The sequence below is a fragment of the Oratosquilla oratoria genome, chromosome 16 (assembly GCF_046742065.1).
Source record: "Oratosquilla oratoria isolate Oo_2021 chromosome 16, ASM4674206v1, whole genome shotgun sequence".
Lineage (NCBI taxonomy): Eukaryota > Metazoa > Arthropoda > Malacostraca > Stomatopoda > Squillidae > Oratosquilla > Oratosquilla oratoria.
In genome coordinates, this window is record NC_134792.1 from 54,963,123 (window position 1) to 54,984,075 (window position 20,953).

Below are 20,953 nucleotides of genomic sequence, written 5' to 3' on the forward strand. Positions count from 1 at the left end.
GGAGGAGGAGAAAGGGTTTAATAAACCCAATTCGGCCAACTTCTGCTCTTCCCCCTGGCTCCTTCACAGAGAAGGCACCCCGACGGCAACAACAGGAATAACAGCTTAGAGGTCTTTGTGGAATGCATTCAGATAAAAGGCCACAATTCAAAATAAAAATTGCTCATAAAGTCTACAGAAATTTTAAAATAATCGTACATATACACTGGGACAAACAACATTTAAAATACACATGAATCATATCTGCACACGCACATATACGCACGCATACACGCGTGTGTGTGTGTGTGTGCATTTGTGTGTGTGTGCATTTGTGTGTATGTGATTATGCTTAACTGCACTGCAGTGCCGATATTGTATTCATAAGCTCAATCTCCTGATAGCTTCGTGTGTGTGTGTGTGTGTGTGTGTGTGTGTGTGTGTGTGTGTGTGTGTGTGTGTGTGTGTGTGTGTGCGTGTGTGTGTGTGTGTGGGTGGGTGGGTGGGGTGCATGCAACAAACAATAAAAACAGCTGACCGCCCCCCCACCTTACCTCCCCCCCGGCAGCAGCTACTACCAGATGTCCGCAAAGCAGTTGCACCCCCTCCCTCCACTCCCCCTCCCCGCGAAGTTTCACCATCCCTACTCCACTCGCTCTCACATCCGTCACACGTCCGTTTAGTATATTCCCTCCTCCTCCTCCTCCGTTCCCTTCCTCATTTTCCCTTATCTACTGAGACAATCACCTCTTTTTTTCTTATTTCCGTTGTACAGCTTTCTTGTTCCATGCATTTCTTCCTCTTTTCCGCCCTTTCTCAATCGCATTTCTCCTCTACATTTATTTCATCGTTTTCTTTCCTTCTTCCTCCCCGTTTTCTTTCCCCCTCTCCACCTTTCATTCATTCATCACTGATTTTCTTCTTTAACCCGCGTTCCCCAATGATTTATTTTCTTCCCTTCAAGGCTTAATATACCTTTTTTTTTACTTGTTCCAAGAAAACACGTATTCTCAGCACTTCTCCCGTCCATGCACCACAACAAACCTTATCCCAACCCCCATCCACGCCAAAGCACAGCCCCACTCCTTTCCTTCCGATTACGCGTCGCGCCATTACGTAACACATGTACATCCCTCCCAATTATCCCCTCTCCTTGTTCACTATTCAAACCGTCGCTTCCTCCCTTCATCCATCCTGTACGCGCTCCACTATCCCTCACTCCACCAAACACACAACCCTTATACACCTTCGATCTGTCTCGTCACAGACATATAGATTGAACTCAACGCGCAAACTCTTAGCCACCCCACCCCCTCCTCCCCCAGGCCTACGAGTAAATACCCACTCACTCGCACCCCTACTCACCCCAAATCGTTCGCCATGCACACTTCACCCCAGACTTGCTCACCCCTTTCGGACAATCGAGGCTGTCCCCTTTCCTCGCTACTGTGACTAAATATAAGCACCCTTACCCTCGCCCCCCTTATACAAACCGGCCCGGTTAATTGCATCAAGCCTGCCCTCACACCACTGAAGACATCAAATAATCACCCGATTTCCCACCACGACCTCCTGAAATCCAGCGTCAGGGGATTCCCTCCCGTGTCTTTCCCCTCTTAGGGAGGAGAAGGGGGGGAAGGGAGCTGGGAGATCCCTCTTTCTCATCACTCCCTCTCCATTCCTCAATTATCCTCTCCCTTGTCCAATTGAGATTCTCTCTATTGTCCCCCCATTTGCTCCCCTTTCAATTTTTACATCATCACTTCTATCAGTTCCCCTCCATGTTCCCAACTTGTTGCATCTATTTCTAACTTATCCCGTATTTCCATTTTCCACACGTTGCAACCACCTCCCCCTCCCTACCGCCGCCACCTCTCGACGTCAAGTCCACTCTAAGCTAGTCTTTCACGCTCGGGCGACGTTGTATGTTAGTCGCCTCTGGTCAGCATTGTACAATTTCTATCGATATTTGAATTAAGGTTCGTTGACACTTTTTTTTTTTACTACGTTCTCATATTCTCGTTACTTTCATTCCTTGTATGTACTGCAGGCTCTTTCGAGTTTTGTGAGCGTACAGAAATACGTTCATAGACACCATCACACAAAATGATATTGATAATATCGTGGATAATCATGAAGACTATTTTGAAGTCACGACTGCTATAGGAATTAAAAAAATTATACTTGTGCTTGGAAACATGACGTATCCCTATAGTAGAACAAATACATGACCAGCATGTATGTATATGTACATTGTGTGTGAGCGTGTGTGCGTGTGTGTGTGTGTGAGTACGAACACGCCTCCCACTGTTTCCGTTTGAAAAAGTCATGGATGAGTTCCTCGATGCAGAAATTCCGGATTCAGTTTCCTAAGAAGATGGCCATGGTGTCACTGTCAGGAGAGTGACAGAAGAAATGTTTCTGAAAGTTCCTGTCAGCCTCGAGGCGAGACCATGAGTAATTACACCATAATTATCAGCTGAAGAAAAGAATTCCTCTGGTAGGTCAGCTGTTCCAGGGCACGACACACTCGACCTACGTTATTGGAAAAAAAATCCGGTCCTTTAAAATTTTATTTCGTTCTTTTGAAAATGACTACTCTAGAGAGAGAGAGAGAGAGAGAGAGAGAGAGAGAGGGGAGAAAAGCAAGGCTGTAATGTCAGTATAAGCATATATCAACAGACAAAAATAACACTGGATGCTTAGAGGGTGCAATAAACGGGCTTGGGAATTCGAGATGTATCCTTTTTAATAACAACTAAACTTTTCGAAGAAAAAACGGAAACTAAGATACTTTACACAAACATCTACTTTATGAACATTGTGGAAATCCAATAATTTCGAATCTGACGGAAATAATACTGATGATGAGCAAGTCATCTCCACAAAATTCAAGTTTCCTTAAGAGAGTTACGAAAACACACATATAAGCAGACAGGTATCGAGAAAAAATAAATATAATCATTGTGAATATTAGGTCACCTTCAGACGGGCATCATGATATTTTCTATGAGATTCTGCTGTTTATTCAGCCTAAACTGGGCGTGGCCGGGATATGAGGGGTTGTGTAAGCGGCTCTTCTGGTGTGGGTGTCTGCTTTGAGTCGGCTACCCCCCTTATAAGGTGGAGTCAGGCCTTTGTACGTACGTACTTCCCTAAACAATTCAAGACGACGGTATTAATATTCATCCTGAAACCAGACAGGAATCAGAGGTCAGCCACTACAGACGAATGTCCATACTGGGAATACTGGGCAGGATATTGTAAGAAAAATCACATATATTTATCACAATTACTACCTCTGCACATTCTTCAACATTTCATCCATCGTGGCTTCACCTACAAAAGAAGATCCTAATCACATCAACCTTGTGCGAATCGGTTGGGAATAAATTACACTCGGTGTGGTTTCAGATAAACGACTAAACCCTGGACCTTGATCAATCTTTTGAACCTGCCCCACCACTGCATCTAGATTTACATATGATACTAATTTAAGCGGAACAGAAATTTATCATTCAAATCAACTAAATGTTTAAGATCTTGTATTATAGTTTGAAGATTTAAGAAGTTGGATGGACATGTAAGCGATATGTTGTAATCTGTGCCGACTGGGTCCCTCGTTGTTTATTTGCCAAATCCTTTGTAACAGATGGATGAATTTTAACCTTCCAAGGCCTTCGACAAATTCTTGATTCCAGACCTGAAAAACACAATATCCTTGACACTATATTGCCACCACGACTAATAGGATTACACTGCAACTTTTGAGACAATAGGTTTGCCAGGGAAGGGATAAACAGCCACACATCAAACAGAAGAACATAAGAACGGAGTAGACTGCAATATACCATAAGGCCTACCCTAGAAAGGTTCCATGTCCATTACTACCTTTCATAACTGTCCATGAAGTTAATCTCCTTGTTAATATCCTCTGAAACCAACCAATTGTTTCAGCTCTAAATACTGTTACTAATTCTATTCCATTCGTTAGCCACTCTATTGGTAAACTAATTCCATTCCCTCTATTACTCCCTAATTCTTACCTACCCCTCCTAAGAAGATCTACTTGACACTCGATGGCCATTTATCATCAGTACGGCATTTTGTTTTATTTGACTCTACCCCTCATGTCTGAGGGCAATCGTAGGAATGAACTTTCGATAACTAGACGTAAACAAATCTTTAGCAAATGTGTCAGGAACTATGAACGGTTATAATGCACAAATGGTATTACTATCCTCTCTCCTGAAAATATTGCTCTGGGCCCTTTGAGCATGATGGATTATGAAACAAAACGCGAAGTATTCTGAATTCACGAGGGTCACGGTACGTCGTTATCTATGGCGATGTTGCGTTCCTTTAAATTTTAAACTGTCTTACGCTGTATCATACGTTCTCTGGGAAGCAACTGATGTGGACATTACAGATATATATATATAATATATATATATATATATATATATATATATATATATATATATATATATATATATATATATATATATATATATATATATATTCTGTAGAGATACGGGCTGTTGTAGTAAGCAATGATAACATATGCAAGTGATCGAGCTGTTTTCATTTTACCAATAACCTGACCCAACACGAATGCATGTTGAGAAAGACTGCTTATGCAATGGATGTTTGAGTATGGGATAATCCCGCCTTAAAGCATACTTCCTTTTATGCTGCCCTTGACAGCATAACGCCAATACAATAAGCATGTCTTCTGTCGCTGTTGTCGTATGTCTTAACGGCTGTCATAGTATCACTATCACTCAATGGCATGGGAACACAAGAAGTTGAGATATTACATTTACCGATTAATCAAATATGCCAAGATGATTATTACATGTATTATGTAATTTATTATATTATAAAGTTTGGGGATTTACCAACAAGCGTCTTGGGGGTAAAAAGTGTTACTATTTGAATACAAATCGACGCTACTGAAAACGGTAGAATAAGTTCACACGAGCGGAGGGAGTGAGACGGCGTATGAGAATCAAGGGTACCAACTGCACATTTTCTTTTTCTTTATTTTTAAATTTTCTTTTGCAGGTTGCGAGCTACCCCGCCAAACATTTCCTGTGGTTGTCCTAGCCGCTGTAGCGAAGAACATCACACCCACTTAAGACACATTTATGGATCTTGAACCCAAGGCCCATATTAGAACAGATCTTTATCGTGTCGGGGGACGAAGAATAATTTCTGGGAGGGTGTATATTTAATACCTCGCTTATGCAGCTGTCTTGCAAACAATCCTGTGTACTGTTACACATACACGCACGCACAAGCACACACACACACACACATACACACACACACAGCGACTCGGGTTGTACAGATATGCAAGGCACCTGGAACTTTTGAGAGTACCAAAGTGGTCATTCTGAACGACGAGACTCTCAAGGGAGGGAATGATACGAAGTCTGCACGAGTCCTGTACATCACAAACAAGTAATCACTTAAGAGGTGATCACCGATAGATAAATCCCCTCTTATTCACACACACGAGGCGTGTATGTACAGAACTCACTCACTCCCCCTCCTCCTCCCCCCCTACCACCCTCCGGTCTAACGAAGCCAATCCAAGCGCCACCCCAGACGAGACAGACCAAATCACGTGGTCCGGAGGTCGGTTCCTCGCATAGGACAAAGACGCCCCAGTTTCACGAAGGGAAGAGCGGGGAGCCGGAGGGGTGGGGGGGAGAGGGGGGAAGGGGAGAGGTAGTTGGGGGGAGAGGGGGGCGAACCTCTGAACGGGTTCCCGCCCCTCCCCCCCACCGCCTCACCTTGGCTGTGTTGTGGATATATATATATATATATATATATATATATATATATATATATATATATATATATATATAAATATATATATATATATGAATGTATATGCTACACACATCCACAACGAAATATGTAATGTCGGGAGAAATAATATTTCACCTTTCTTTTGGAATATTTGAGAGGACGGAGACAGTGCAAAATATTATTAATGTTGTTCTCATTTTGTTATCTATCTGAGACGCACACACAAATATAGAAAACGAGAGAGAGAAATAAAGAGGAGCTAACATGTTTTACAAATCAAACATCAGTTGCTTCTAGGGCTAGGCTAGCCCCGTTTAGGCTTTCCATTCCTTTCTCTCTCTCTCTCTCTCTCTCTCACACACACACACACACACGCGCGCACACACACACTTTTTCGAGGTATTTCACTGATTCTGTTTGTTGACATCACCTTGAACACGTCCACTTTCGTCATTATTGTAACCGATGACGTCATCACGCGTGTCGTTGGATTGGCAGCCTGCGTTCTGTCCGTTTTGTGGTCAGCGAGATGCTCGACTCGCTCGCTGACCGGCAGGAGGGTAACAAATACCCTTCTAATTTACTGGTTCTCGACCTGAGCCCACGGAGTCTTCGGGGGAAGGCACAGTTTCACATGTGAGGCCACAAACAGAAAGTTTGTGGTAGTTTAGTGAATGCTTGACGATTTCTATTCCATGTTGACGTGGTTTCACGGTAATTAAAGAATATAATATTAACGCAGAACGTGTGGAAAGACATTTTGAACACTTTTGGCCGAATTGATGCGTGGCCAAGGTTTGATATTAGGAAGGCAAAGGGGGAACGGGGGGGGAGGGTGCTGGAGAGGGGGACGAGGTACAGTGGTGGAGGAAATTTGGTGAATGAAGCGGCTGATTCATTCCTTGCTACTTTCTGCACACATAAAATTGTTTTCGCGCTTTGTGAGGACATGCCACTATTACTTTGTCCTTTGTGGAACAAAATAATAACTCCTAAACCACTTTTCTTTCGCCAAGGAAAGAAAGACGGGGATAATCGAGTTTAGTTGGCCTCTTTGCTACACAGATGCCAGAAGAGAGTGACTACAACTCTTTTGTTCCAGAGGTGTTGCCATGGAAACGAATGGAATCGCCTGGCGACAGCTATAATACAAGAAAAGGTGTCAGCCAGTTCAAAAAGGATTAATAGTTACACAGAAGCGGACGAATGAGAGTCCTTTGGATGCACGTTGAAACAAACGACATGCGTCATCAAGTAACTTAACGAATCATAAATCATGAATACGTGTGTGTGCGCGCGCGCGCTTACATAATGCTACCTTACAAGACGGTTTACACCCGTTATACGACAGTTCCGTTCTTACTTTCCATGTCCAGTTGCTATCGTTGGCTTTGGACAGACAGACACACAGACAGACAGACAGACACACACACACACACACACACACACCTACTACTGATGGATTACTCCATCAGACTGTACTTATTTTGTATTTTACAATCGCTCCACTCTGTCCTTCCTACTGTTTTCACGACGAAATCTTCTTTATGAATTTATTTTCCTTTCCGCATTTTGTTATGGGCCTCTGATCTACTTTATCAATTTATTGTTCTTTGTCAACGGCATCTAAAAGATTCTGTTTGTGCACTTTGGATTCAAGGTGACCACTGTCTTCGGACTCTCAGTGACTGACACCTCAATAGAAGCTTTCAAACAAACATTCGTCCCTTTATCCCGCAGTTCCTGGGCGATCTCCAAGACTACGACGAATTTCAAGTGTACTGCAGGTATCTGTCTCAGTAGCCTGACGGTTAGACGAGTGGCTGACGTCTCCTGTGGCCAGACACCTACTCCTTGTACCTCTTCTGCTTCCACAGTACCAACCGCCATCATCGTCGTCTTCGTTCTATTGTCGTTTTCCCAGTTCCCCTTTTTAAATACATATCACATGTGTAATGCCTCTCTCTCTCTCCCTCTCTCTCGTAATAATATACAGTAAAATTACTTAACCGCAAGATTACATATCTACTTAGACTTCCAATGTTAACTGGTAGAGAAACTGGTGAAAAAGAAATCGACGCAATATGCTTTTTCCTAAAGGAAGACTTTCAAGTAAACAAAACATTTTTGCCACTGATATATGGGTGGTTGGAAAACTATCTTCATCACCTTCACGATAAAGTTATCAAGTCTAAAGGCCTACAGTACATTACACATGAGGATTGGGAGCCTTGAGCCTGTACACAAAAACTGGGAGAAAGGTGATACTACAATGTACAAGAGCGCATGGATCAGAAAATCGCAAAGAAAACGTCATCTAGTAAGAATTCGAATATAACATACAAAAACATACAAATTAATAAACCCATAAATAAACAAATAAATAAACTGAATAGATAAACTGAATAGATAAAGTCATAAATGAATAAAACAAACACAAAGGATGTTCAAGTCTGATGCACAAATAGAGTGATGAAGGACAACTGCAGTGCAAAACGAGCCTTGCAGTACAGTAATGCTCAATCAGGTAAACACGCTCGCGCATTCTTCTGCGCACAGACACGTGCACTGCATAAATTTCCACACTGGAGAAACCCCAAGACCCATAGAGTACCTTGAGCAGACCTGAGAGGCCGCAAGCACGCATACACGCACATGCACACACACCACCTCTTCCTCCAGCCGGTCCACTCCCACGCAGACGCGGGACATCGCTCTAGACACCCCTACCCACCCTCCCACCCCACCCCCGCCGGCCTCTCACCCTAGGTTTCCCGCCGTTTGTTCACTCTGGTTTTGAAATCCACCCGATGCGGATGTCACTTTACCTCGCTGTCTAGCTGCCGCCAGGCTATTGTATTAATCTTAGTGAACAACTTCAATACTGGTGGCATTTATTCTTGTTTTCTGGCAGCTTTATTAATTTCCGTGACGCTCCTTTCTTAGCAATGGAATGGGAAGTCAAAATGCTAATAAACTAAATTGGTTATATAATTCTATGCCCACCATACTCTTTAAAGTTCATGAAATGCAACTTCTTATTTGGATCAATCAACATACCCTTACCAGGATCTAATTCGTAATGTGTGTGTGTGTGTGTGTGTGTGTGTGTGTGTGTGTGTGTGCGTGCGTGCGTGCGCGCGTTACTGTGGCAAGGTGGAGGAACACGTAAATGTTTTTAGTTTCATCCAACCTTGCTATGGAATGAAAGGTCTTCTGCTTTCTTGCTTTATCATCATATAACTCGATGCAACTTACTGAAACCAACACCTCTCTTCTGAAGTACTTACTCCCAATGGTCTGACCACAAAGAACTCGGCCGAAGAAGCGTGGCTGAGGAATGTTCACCGCAATAATTCGCACTGGGGACGAATGTTATTTATGTAGGACGGATAGTTTTCTCTGCCGTGTCTTCAATTTTGGAAATCTCCGATTTTCGGAACGCAAAGTTCCCATAATCTGGAAAATCCCGAATTCCAGAACCATTTTTTTTTATACTTTTTGATAGACACTTTCGTTCTGAATATATATTTCGGAATATCCGATATTCTAGTTTCCTAACAAATTTGGGCTTAATTATTCTAATCAGAATATTGTCTCATACGAGTATATTTATAATGTAGTCTAAATGCAGTGACCAAGGCACCATCTGGAAGAAATGACATCATGCTATTCTCGTCACGTAATTTTAATTTATATTATACTGCCATTACTCCCATCATCGTCAAGTACGATTTTTCCCATGTTTTCTATATCAACCAAAGACCCTGCCAGTCTCTACGTTCCTAGTATTAGCGTCAACAGTCAACAATGAGCAAAAATGATAATTATGCGTGAAGGTTTAAAATGTGCCCCAGCATGCGAACAGCAACTCATAATCACACCACACTATTGTAAGTTTGACTACGTGAGTGGGGACGGCCGCAAGCCTGATAAGCATTGACGTCATAACGAACTAAGTTCGATCTCATGCCACCATCCACAGGGACCGGTGCACCAGACTGACGTATTTATCTATTTATTCATTTATCTGTTTGTTTATCAATTTGTATATTTCCCTCGCTGGCTATAACATGTGTGATCTCTACGAGATTGCCCATCGTAAGCCATCAAAAAACGACTCGAGTGAGAAAACCGTCCCCATTTTCTTTCCATGTCATGCATTTGATAGCGATCTATTCCAAATCTCTAGATATCTGAACTATTTCCGTCTGCCCCCTTCAGACTCTTGAGAATGAAACTTCCCGAAGCTTTTACTTCTTCCTAACCCTCTAACACCCAGCTTCTCTGAACTGGATAAAATCGTCCTATGCCAACACTATTTGAGCTTTATCTCAGCGTACGTCGTCATTACTGATGGCAAACCCCTTTGGTAGCCTACCGAGAAGAAATTAATCGATCTGTTATGGCACGGGTAAGATCAATTAGCTCCTGTTAAGGGGTGACTTTAAACCTTTTATGAACACGTCTGTCACAACTAAAATCTACGTATAAATACGTTTAACATTATTTACACGTCTTTTTGTTACGCTGGCAGTCACTAAATGTTTGTACTCTGCCGAGGGAAACCCTCGTTTTATTCCTTAGCTTATATAATGCTGTTCTAACCTCCCGAGTGGGTGGGTGTGGGTGTGGGGGGGGGTGTTAATTCGACACTGAATCAAATCGTGTAACGGTTTCGGCCATAGGTACCTTACTTGAAGTCCCTCACTCTACAACTCAACATCACCGTAATCATTTCTGAGAATGGTGCAGATGTTCATATCCCATAAGAGTTATATTCCCTGCGCCTTCTCGACGGACCTCAGCCACGTTTTTGGACTTGTGCTGACCTCGGCGTTTTTTCGGCAAAACCCTCGGAAAGGATTTTGAAGAAGAAACAAGGGAGAATCAATTCTCTCCAAAAGTGAAAGTCCTGTCGAACATTAATCCAGCTCAAATATCAAGATGCACGACGAGACTGCTCATGACAATGCCATCATACCTATTGACAACCACGTCACATCTCTATTGTGATATGGGCTTTCTAGAAGACAGCCTATAGCTCGAGAACACAACAACATCTAATATATATCATGGCACATTCTTTTAAGCTTAGGTCGAAGGGAATTTCAAACTCTCTTACACACACACACACACACACACACAGCACTATTACATTTTCACATCCTCGACACAATGGCGACAGGATTATCAGTATTTTTTATTTAATACTTGACAGTTCTGTTATGCTAAGGTGTGAACTTTAGGGTGAAAGTGTTGAATCAACCCTTTTTCTTAAAGACGCCTCTTTTAAAGACAGTTCTGGTTGGCAACAAGCATCCAACATCCCTATCATCTCCCGTGTGTGGCCTTCAGCTGAATAAAACTGTCTGGCGTTTAGCCGAGCCAAATTCTGCAGAAGGGGTGGCATCGGGTCAGGGGATTTGGGCTCAGAGCCAAGACCATTGATGGGGAACTTCTTAATACCGAGGACCGCCACGCTCGCTCTAGCACAGTGGGGCGTTTCCCTCAATTGGATAACATTCACCTGGAGACAGGCAGAACGAATAAATAAAACGTGATTTCTTTTTGTTTGGCTTGTTACTTGTTGTATTTGACCTACGTGCCGACAAGTGATCTCATTCAAAGGGTTACGAATTGTCTTTGTACGATCAGTGACTTCTCAAGTTCAAATCATAATACTCGTCAAACGACATGACGTCATGACGTTCAACCGTCATACAACTTCCACGCCATAAAGCTGCTTCCTGAAATGCATGTCAAAACAAAAACGTATCGTTTGTCAAAACACAATAAGGTACATCACAGAAAACATGTATCAAGCGAATGCAATGATAAACCCTTCGCCACTTCAGGAGTTTCCCTCGGCTGAATAAAATCACCTGGCGACGATCACAATTTTACAAGTCATTGTTACCTCTAATTCATTCGGGAACAATACGCCTCTTTCATCCAAGGTCTACGTCAATCATTCATAAACAAATTCACGGCACAAAACACCTAGTGACGTTCATAACAGGACATTTATATATTGCCTTTTACGTCAAGGCTGAGAGCGTTATACAACTAAGAAAAAAACATAATATATATCTCAGACGATCTCCAAAATACTTTTTAAGTCAGAAAATAACGCATCAAGTTTTGCCTCCTTAGCATATCGCAAAAATCCAGAGCAACATCAATCACACATGTCACGTTTCGGGTCTGACAATGCAGCGTAACCTTAGTGAATGGTGTTCTTTGTCAATTGCATAACTTCACTACAAGTCAACATACTCCATACATTCGTTCAACAGTCTTAACATAACATACCCACACCATACCTAACACACAAATGACCCACCCCATGAAAAATCACAGACTTGCAATCCCCCAAACTCTTTCGAACACTAATCTTCAGGCACCACAGATGCCAAACACTTCCGTTTCAGGTAACAGAATTTCTGCTTATTAAGCAAAACGGTTTTATACAAGATGTAGCAAGATTTCAGTCTTATCAATGGCACTACGAGACAGCAACTTAGAACAATCAAAATAAACATGACTTAGGCTACACACGAGTCAAACGTACTTACGGTCGCCTGCCTCATCCAAGCAGATGTCGATGACAACAACAATACGTCATCAACACGTCCTGACGTCACATCTTGACAACAAATGACTGACATCGCATCGACATGAAAATTTATAAAACCCTTCTACTCTAACACCCCAGTAGATCATCGTACACTAAAACGAAGCTAGCCAACTTACCTAAGCGCTGTATCTTGACAAAAAGAGACACAGAACTGTGACAAATATCAGTTCACCAGCCAGTAAAGCTGAACATTTCACAAAATACAACAAAGAGGGGCTATAAGTAAATCTTGAATAATCCAACAAAAAAAGCAAAATAATTCAATGTTTCTGTGAGTTATTCAATCACATCACATTACTTTTGGGACCAAGCCGTAGCTGCTATCTTATAAGAGCTAAAGAATTGATGCCTTGGCTAATCACTCAATTCCTGTATACTTTCGCGATCTCCGCGCATGATTTAGGCCACTTTATTTTTATTTCGTTCGTTTTTATGAGCAGTTTAAGAGTAACTTGAGGCATTTTCTGTAAAATACTAAATTTCTGGGGGGGAAACTGCGAAAATTTAGTTCAATTAAATGTGTTCCACAACGATCGTAAGAATTATGACTGCTTATTAACTAAAACTGGTTTTACAGTCTATATCAATTTCGCACAACATACCAAAGCTACACACACACACACATGTACATACTATCACGGCAAGGAGAAATATAAACGACACAAATGAGTCATCAACGAGCATCTCGTGATGGCTTTCTTAAGAGATCTTGTGTTTCGTGAGGTGGGTTGTTGACCGCGCACCTCAACAAATCAGGTGGCGATCACTGGCAACTACAGGATTAGAGACGGCTCCCATTAAATTAAAAATACCGCACGCACGTCATCGTCCACCTCCCGCGCGCGCGCGCACACACACACACACACACCCTGTGACGTCACGACGCACGTGCTGGCAGGCAAAGGAAACTGTGTCACGTCACACGAATATGCCGACGGTGTGTGTGTGTCATATGCCTACATTAGACAACAGTTCGTCGGACAGTTCTCGAACTACCCCATCTTCGATGTTTGTATTCCTTCTCAGGTCCTTGACTTGAAACCGACCCAGACTTCTTGTGGCGTTGGCGCAATCCACGGTCAACTTTTTGTACATTTACGAGTCTTATCTAAATGTGGGCGTTGCTACCCTTCCAAACGTTAGTAGTAAAGTCACTCCTCTCGCAACAAGACCGACCAAGCATCCAAGACGTACGCGTGATATATGTGCATACAATTCATATCATAAATCCTCGTCCCCAGATCCATACGACAAATACTCCTATTTCCCCACCCCCATCTTGAATTTGTGTGAGGAACCAACTCCCCATCAAGCATCACACCTTATTCCTCTATTTTCGGGAAAAGACAAAATGGTAAAAGGAACCTCCATCTTAGGCACTGCCAGAAACGAGGATTTGTAAACAAATGTTAGAAAGTCTGGGAAATTACGCGAGCCAAAGGTGGCACAAGTGAAACGCCCAGCCTTGTTGACACAATCGCCGCTCGGGGAAACAAAAAAAGGTGGCAAAGAACGTCGCATAGGAAAAAGTGAACGTAGAGTTCTCGCGTTTACCCTCAAATGCATTTCACCCCCCCTCCCCAAGACGGTTTTGGCCAACACTCGGCGATTTAATCTAGTTCTATGACGACTCTCAAGTCACCAGGGCAGAAACGATTTCATCTAACCCTTTCATGCAGAGTATTATTTCGTAAAATCTAGTTCTAAGCCAATGAGACAATTCTATTCACTCGAGATAAAGGTCCGTTTTCTAAAAAGCAGATGGTAAAGACTCCCTCTCCTGAAAAGGGGAGGGGGGGAGAGAGAGAGAGAGAGAGAGAGAGAGAGAGAGAGAGAGAGAGAGAGAGAGAGAGAGAGAGAGAGAGAGAGAGAGAGAGAGAGAGAGAGAGAGAGAGAGAGAGAGAGAGAGAGAGAGAGAGAGAGAGATGGGGTGGGTGGGTAGGGGTTAAGGGTGCGTTGGTGCTCAGGCAGTGACCCGATCCCTGACCCATAAGCAATGGGTCGCGATGGAGCAGCCGAGCGTGGGAGCCGAAACAGAAAATGGGTTCCACGTCACTACTCCCAACCGTGCACGGGGCTTTCGACGCAGAGCCTGTGCATACACAGACACATACACACACGAGCGTGTGCATGTTTGTGTGTGTGTCCCTGGGATGCAATAAACACAGGTGAGGAGTCTACACCAGGAGACGCGTAGCTCCGGCCGAAACCACCACCAGTGGAGAATAAAAACGGGTTAGAATCTATTGTCCTGCGACGAGAGGTGTGTGTGTGGGGGGGGAGGGTATGTCTCTCGTCCTGTTGGAGTTATTCCCTACTGCGACGATTGACGTCAGAGTTGCAAACTTTAGTGCACACCTGTTCTCCGATTGCAATCATTTCTTGACACCACGGCGGCCCTTCTCAGTTGGTTCTCTGCCCGTGGCTGCAAACACCGTCCCTGGTACCTAAAGGGAACGAGTATACAGAGCCCGTTTACGAGACTTTCAGGAGGCGGAGCTTCGCATACTGACTGTGACTTCCCGACTCTCCTCATGTGAGTCATGACTCAGCTCAGGAGGTTGAGTCGCAGTTAGTGACACTAGTCACTAGATTAAGTGGTTCACTATCAAGATCGGTAACTAGTTGATATGTATGAAAACAGCACCACGACCCATAATGAAGTTTCAACTGAATTTCATTAAGTATGATAGGCTAAACGAATTATTCTAATCTGTTGAATCCTATAGTTCAGTGTAAAATAATACAAAGTAATAACAAATAACGTACATCACCGTAAGTAGTTTAAAGCATTTCTTGTTTTCAATTTCATCTTATTAGAAAAAAATCCTGCGAAGATGTTTATCTGTCTCGCGTCGTGTATATAGTCGATCTGTTCATCTTCAAAACAGGAATTCATAGCCTTCATTCTGACAGCTTTCTAGTCACATCACAATATTACTTTTGGACACTATATTAGTTATATTATTATTATTATTATCATTATCAGTATTATTTTCTTCGATCATTCTACATGGTGTCTTTATCTAAGGCTCCTCTGACTTGCAACCAAGTTTCACGTCAGTTCGTCAAGTCACTGCTTTCACTCATGCAGCGACAGCACCGAGTCAGCAGCATCCGGTAACACATCCAGTAAACCGGACTTAGAGTCTGATTCTGGGTACCGGACGATCTGCCCGTGGCGTAGAAAAATATCTCTAAGGTCAACGCATTTCCTGTCCTTCATCCAACAACAACTCCTCCGTTTCCCTTCCCACAAATCCATTTCGCATCAGTCTCACGGCCTGTTCATAAAAACTTCTACTGCCAAGGCGTGCATATTCACTAGATAAACATTTCACAACGTGTTCACCACTCCACTTGAACGAGCTCCTGGGTAATTTGATTACTGTTGAAATAAATTACTGGGTGAATTAATTACTGTTGGGATAAATTACTGGGTGAATTTACTCTTGATGGAAGTTGCTGGTTGAATTAACGGCCGTTAGATATGTGACGTGGAGTGGCGTCACGATCAATCCTCACCATAACGTTGTTATCATCGATTTTATGGAAACGTCACCACCATGACTGGAATCGTCGTGAATGCGTCAAAATGCAGACTTCGTCTCAACCAAGTTCTGGAAGTCTTATCTAGTTCGGAAGACACTGTGACTAGGAAAATGTTAGTGAAAGCTCGCAAGTGATTGGAATCCCCCCCCCCCACACACACTTGTTGGTGGCCATTACGGGTCGAAGACTGAGTACATACTGTACATTTACCAAAGACTTTTTCCCCCTTACACGGGGAGTAGCAAACACAAAATTTCACACTCCTGCCATTTCCAGCACGGGATGAGAGCAAGCGTCACACTTTAAAAACTTTGTTCTGGCTGACGAAAAACGATTCCATTCAACTGTGAATCCTACGCACTAACAAGATCTTAGATAACAGCCCTCACAGTTCTGGTCCACACACACACACACACACACACAATCTTCTGGGGTCTGGTCAACGAAAACGATACTCTCATTAAACAGTCTCTTCGTTCACTATGCTGCACTGGATCCGAGGTTTGACCCAGAGGGATTTGTCACCAAGTGGAATTTATTAGTCGAGTCGCTGTCAGGTACCACACCAGAATCTGCTGGAGTCATATGGGTTAGCACCAAAATAGGAGGAGGTTTTGCCTGTCATGAGTCACTGAGTCACACTAGTCACTAATTGAGTCATTTCCCGCGGTATGAGACCTTCTATGGGCTTACTGGCCATTGCTTAAATCCTCAATTCTAATTTTCGATCGAGTCAATTCTTGAGTTATTTGTTGAATGGAATCCTTTGCTAAAATTCAACAAAACACAAAATACAAGTCATCTTTGATGTACACTGCTATCTATTACTCGTGAGTCATCATCACAGGATATGCGTCAAATTCACAAGACGATCTCCCATCACTAGTAAGTCGGTGACATCACGCTTGTCACTGGGTGAGATCGTCCATCATTCGTTTCAAACTTTATAACACAATAGCCGAGTTCGAACGTTCACTAGTCTCGAGTTCATAACGTTTACTAGTCTTTAGTCGAGTTCAAAACGTTTACTAGTCTTTAGTCGAGTTCAAAACGTTTACTAGTCTTTAGTCGAGTTCAAAACGTTCATGTCGGTGGTTTGGATTTAAACGTTTAGACAACACATCTTTAGTTCTGTCCATTGGTTGCTAGTTAAGTTGAAAGAAGTACACTTTACTTCGTCATTACTAATAGTTTGCCAAATCTACTGGACACCACACGCTTGCATGATCTCGCGTCACTAGTAGAATTTCGTCACTAACCATGCTCACTTCAGAAATCGTGTTGGGTTCACTAAACCTCAGACAAAGAATCTAAATCACTAGAAGAGGTCTTACACTTTTTTAGGAAGCAAGTCTTCTTCAGTTTCCAAAGGGCTTGCATCACTAATGAAACTCTCCTTCTACACAGATACTAAACACACTAACAGTTACTAATAGTTCCAAACTTCAGCGAGGAAGTCACTCATGTATACATTTCAGATCATACAGCCCATTCGCTCACACAATCCAAATCCCATAATCACTTGAAGAATTCGCACCGCCACAAACCATTCACTACACACGTCTATACACTTGGTAATGTGTCCACGTAGCCTATCCGGTGTAAATCACTCGCATGCTCTTCACAACACCACAAGAATGTACCCACTACAAAACCACGGAGAATCACTCCTGTCACTCGGCTCGTTACGTTTTCTTTGTGTTGTGACGCAGTGTGCCCAAATCTGTTCCGATACGCTTTTTGGGATACATATAAGATCAAATGCCATTGGGATCGAAATAAAGGTGAGGCCCAAGGAAACACTTATACCTTCACGGTAATACTGCAGTTCCTGGTTTGATCGTATTTTGTTTCAGTATAACTTGTTGCCCAATCGCAGACGTTCATTCGAAAGCTAGTGACACGTGACGGTTTTTTCCCCTTCAGGTAACCCGCCCGTTATATAGAAATAATCTTTCACTCAAGTGCCAACTAGAAGTATGTGGAAAGATAGATCTGTAGAACATGATACTAGCGCAGATATCTTTATGATGAACTAAGCACACTAACGACTGGACCACTCCATGCTCTAACACTGTAACAAACATGACTTTTTTTGCTGCAAATAACACGGTCTACACAAATGTGCTCATAACTTCATTGCTCTTATTTCATACGTGGTAGGTTCTTATGTCAATCATGGAGTACCTCCTGAGATTAGAAAAGATTATGAAAAAAAAAATCAAAATAATTTATGCGGGTAGGTTGTATCAAAATGAGCATCGGCCGATCACAAGGTATGCGCATGCGCGCCAGACGCACTTGCTAATGTGTGGGTTGGCCTGCTCCTTCTAAGCTGACCCTTGACGGCCAAATGATCCGTGATGGATTTAGAGACAAGACGCGAAAAGGACAAGGGGCCGAGTGCCTTTAACGATTTTCCTCTTGAGGGGAAATGCGCAAACATAATCAAATGTGTTGGTTTTGAATTGCGCACGCGTGTACACAGCGTGGCTTACGGTAATTAAGATGTGGTGAGAATTATTACTACAATAGAGCTGTTGACAATAACGCTCTGTAGTATTCCCGATGAACACTGAAATGATCATCACGTCTTCGGAAACGGATGTGATATGATATTGGGACGAAATTCTTCTTGGTGTCGTGGCATGCACGTGATTTCACAGCCTGTGATGTTAAATACGTGACATCACAAGTGTCCCACTGGTGGCTGCAGTAGAGAAGAACATGTACTACCCACCTCTCCAGCTGTAGACTAAACATGTCCACTCCGCTGCAGAGCTGGGACGGCGCGGGGCCTCCTGAAGGGATCCGAAGACACCATCAGGAGGAGGCCAAGATCGTTGCAAACTTCTACAGGAGTCAATGGGTCTCAACCAGGAACCACCCCAGACGCACCACGCCTCTCCCACCCTCACACCCCCTTGCACACTCCTGCAGTAGTTACGCTGCCTTCAGCAGGTGCACACACCTCTACAACGGCTGCCTTCAGCTAGTGGAGGCGGTGGTTGGGGTGGGCGGGGGAGGCAGTTCTCCCCACCGCGTTCCTGTTGGCCCGTTAACCACTCACGGTTCGGCGTATCCTTCTGCTGGAGCCGAGCGGGCGCTAGAGCAATGGTCACTTATGTAGCGGGGCTCGGCTATGCCACCCACAATCTTTGAACGCAACGTTGGGTCACCTGAAGGAGGGGGAGGTAGGTGGTGGTCGTGGTGGGGGGGAAGGTGAGCCTGCTCACCCACCACGTGGGCAGGCGTGACAGTATTTGCCACTGGAGTACCTGCTGGCTGTCTCGATACCCAGCAGGGTTTAGTACTGGGGAATCCACAATGACAGTACGTCGTGAGGGACTCTTGATTGGTGTAATGGGCTGAGGTGTAGACTACGCTACTCCCTATTTGCAAACACCTATTTCAATATATTTTCCTTTTGTCATAGTACTGTTATATCACTCACTCAAGGAACAGATATTTAGGCTCTTTAGTCTGGGAAGACTTGGGAGACCTACAGACGCAAACCACACACAGATTTGTGGATTAAGTAGACGACCTGTTCGCCAGAATATGACACTTTCACAGTCGAGGTGGGATACCTCATCATTTAAACCACATCGCTAAAAGTATTATCACCACTTTAACGAATCTCTTGTGTACTTCCTGGTAATCAAACACCACAAGTACTATAGACACTTCAATCTGTTATGCTCTCTTCTTTACTCACCAATGTTACAATCTCCTTCAACGGAAATATGTGTATTTATTTTCCCTCTTACTCTCTCCGGATTTCAGTATATCACCACTTCAGCACACTTTATCAAGCACTTCCACTAGTTGCGTGTTATTAACACTACGAGCCTCGCATGCACTCGCTTGCTCATCCACATCATCAACCTCTCTCTCTCTGATCAGCTCAGTCGTCCGTTTCAGGTGAGAAGTGTATATACACATACACACACGGACGCGGCAGCCAATACTACCTCTTCCCGGGCGCTCGTCCTGGGGCGAGATTTAATCAATCTCTAAGTGTAGTTACTAGGTTATGTAACATTAACTGATGGTTTAACAGCCTTTTCCTATGCTGCACTAAGTAATGCAATTGCTTCACCGATTCGTCACACACATACACACACACACTTCCACGTTATCCACTGTAACCTGATCACCACTTAACGTGGCCACTTCGGCAAGGTTGCGATTTTTTGCACTTAAGAGATTTTCTTGGCTTAAAAGGCTGACATCAGTTTGTTATGGTGCTAAATTGTATTGAGTGGTCATTTCCAATCCAATATACTCTCCGCCTTCACTAACAACACCATCTACCACAGTAAGACGATCTCTCCACACTTCACACTGAATGTCGCCACTAATCTAGCAGCCAAGTTTCACTCGAAACACTTCCACATTAGCAACACGGTAGTTATCATCCTTTGGGTTCGAAAGCGGAGAGAAATGCTAATAACGAAAAATACAGAGAAATTCCAGAAGAACTTGTAAATGTCCTTGCGCTCTTAGTTCACAGAGCAGCTTTGTCGCTGTACACTAGGACGTGTAATGTATATGCAAGTTGGGGGTGGGTGGGGAGGGGGGTGGCAAGGTTTGTTGTTATATGCGTGGGTGATGTTGCAAAGGTGTGTCGCGTGCAGCACTCAAAAGTGCTCAGGAACAATTGCGACAACCAGTTTCACACGTCCCCTCCCGGCTCAAGTACAGAGGTGACTGCCTTCGGTTTCATCGCTCGACCGTCTCTACCTCCACCTCCTCCACTCCTCCCCCTCCCCCCTACTTCTCCTCCTCACTCTTCGCCCCGCTACCGCCACCGCCATCACCACACTACCACACCACCACCACCACTACCGCCGCCACCACCACCATCAGTGGCGGCAGCACACAGGGGCTAACGAAGACGGGCTGGCGCGTTGCCTAGGTCGACGTCGTCCCTGTTCATATAAACTCCTCCGTGGCGGA

General features: G+C 43.6%; 1 protein-coding gene across 3 annotated transcripts in view; it reads right to left on the reverse strand.

The window, feature by feature from the left end:
- The window catches only part of tna (Zinc finger MIZ domain-containing protein tonalli), a 117,744-nt gene extending 97,021 nt beyond the window's left edge, over positions 1-20,723 (reverse strand). For 2 of the 3 annotated variants that reach the window (XM_076199897.1, XM_076199898.1), the window contains exon 1: positions 18,732-20,722. In XM_076199897.1, the coding sequence (XP_076056012.1) occupies positions 18,732-18,754 (23 nt within the window). In that variant the 5' untranslated portion in view covers positions 18,755-20,722. Of the gene's footprint in view, positions 1-18,731 lie in introns of all 3 variants that reach the window. The other variant, XM_076199896.1, reaches the window with a different exon arrangement.
- Between the last annotated feature and the right edge of the window lie 230 nt (positions 20,724-20,953).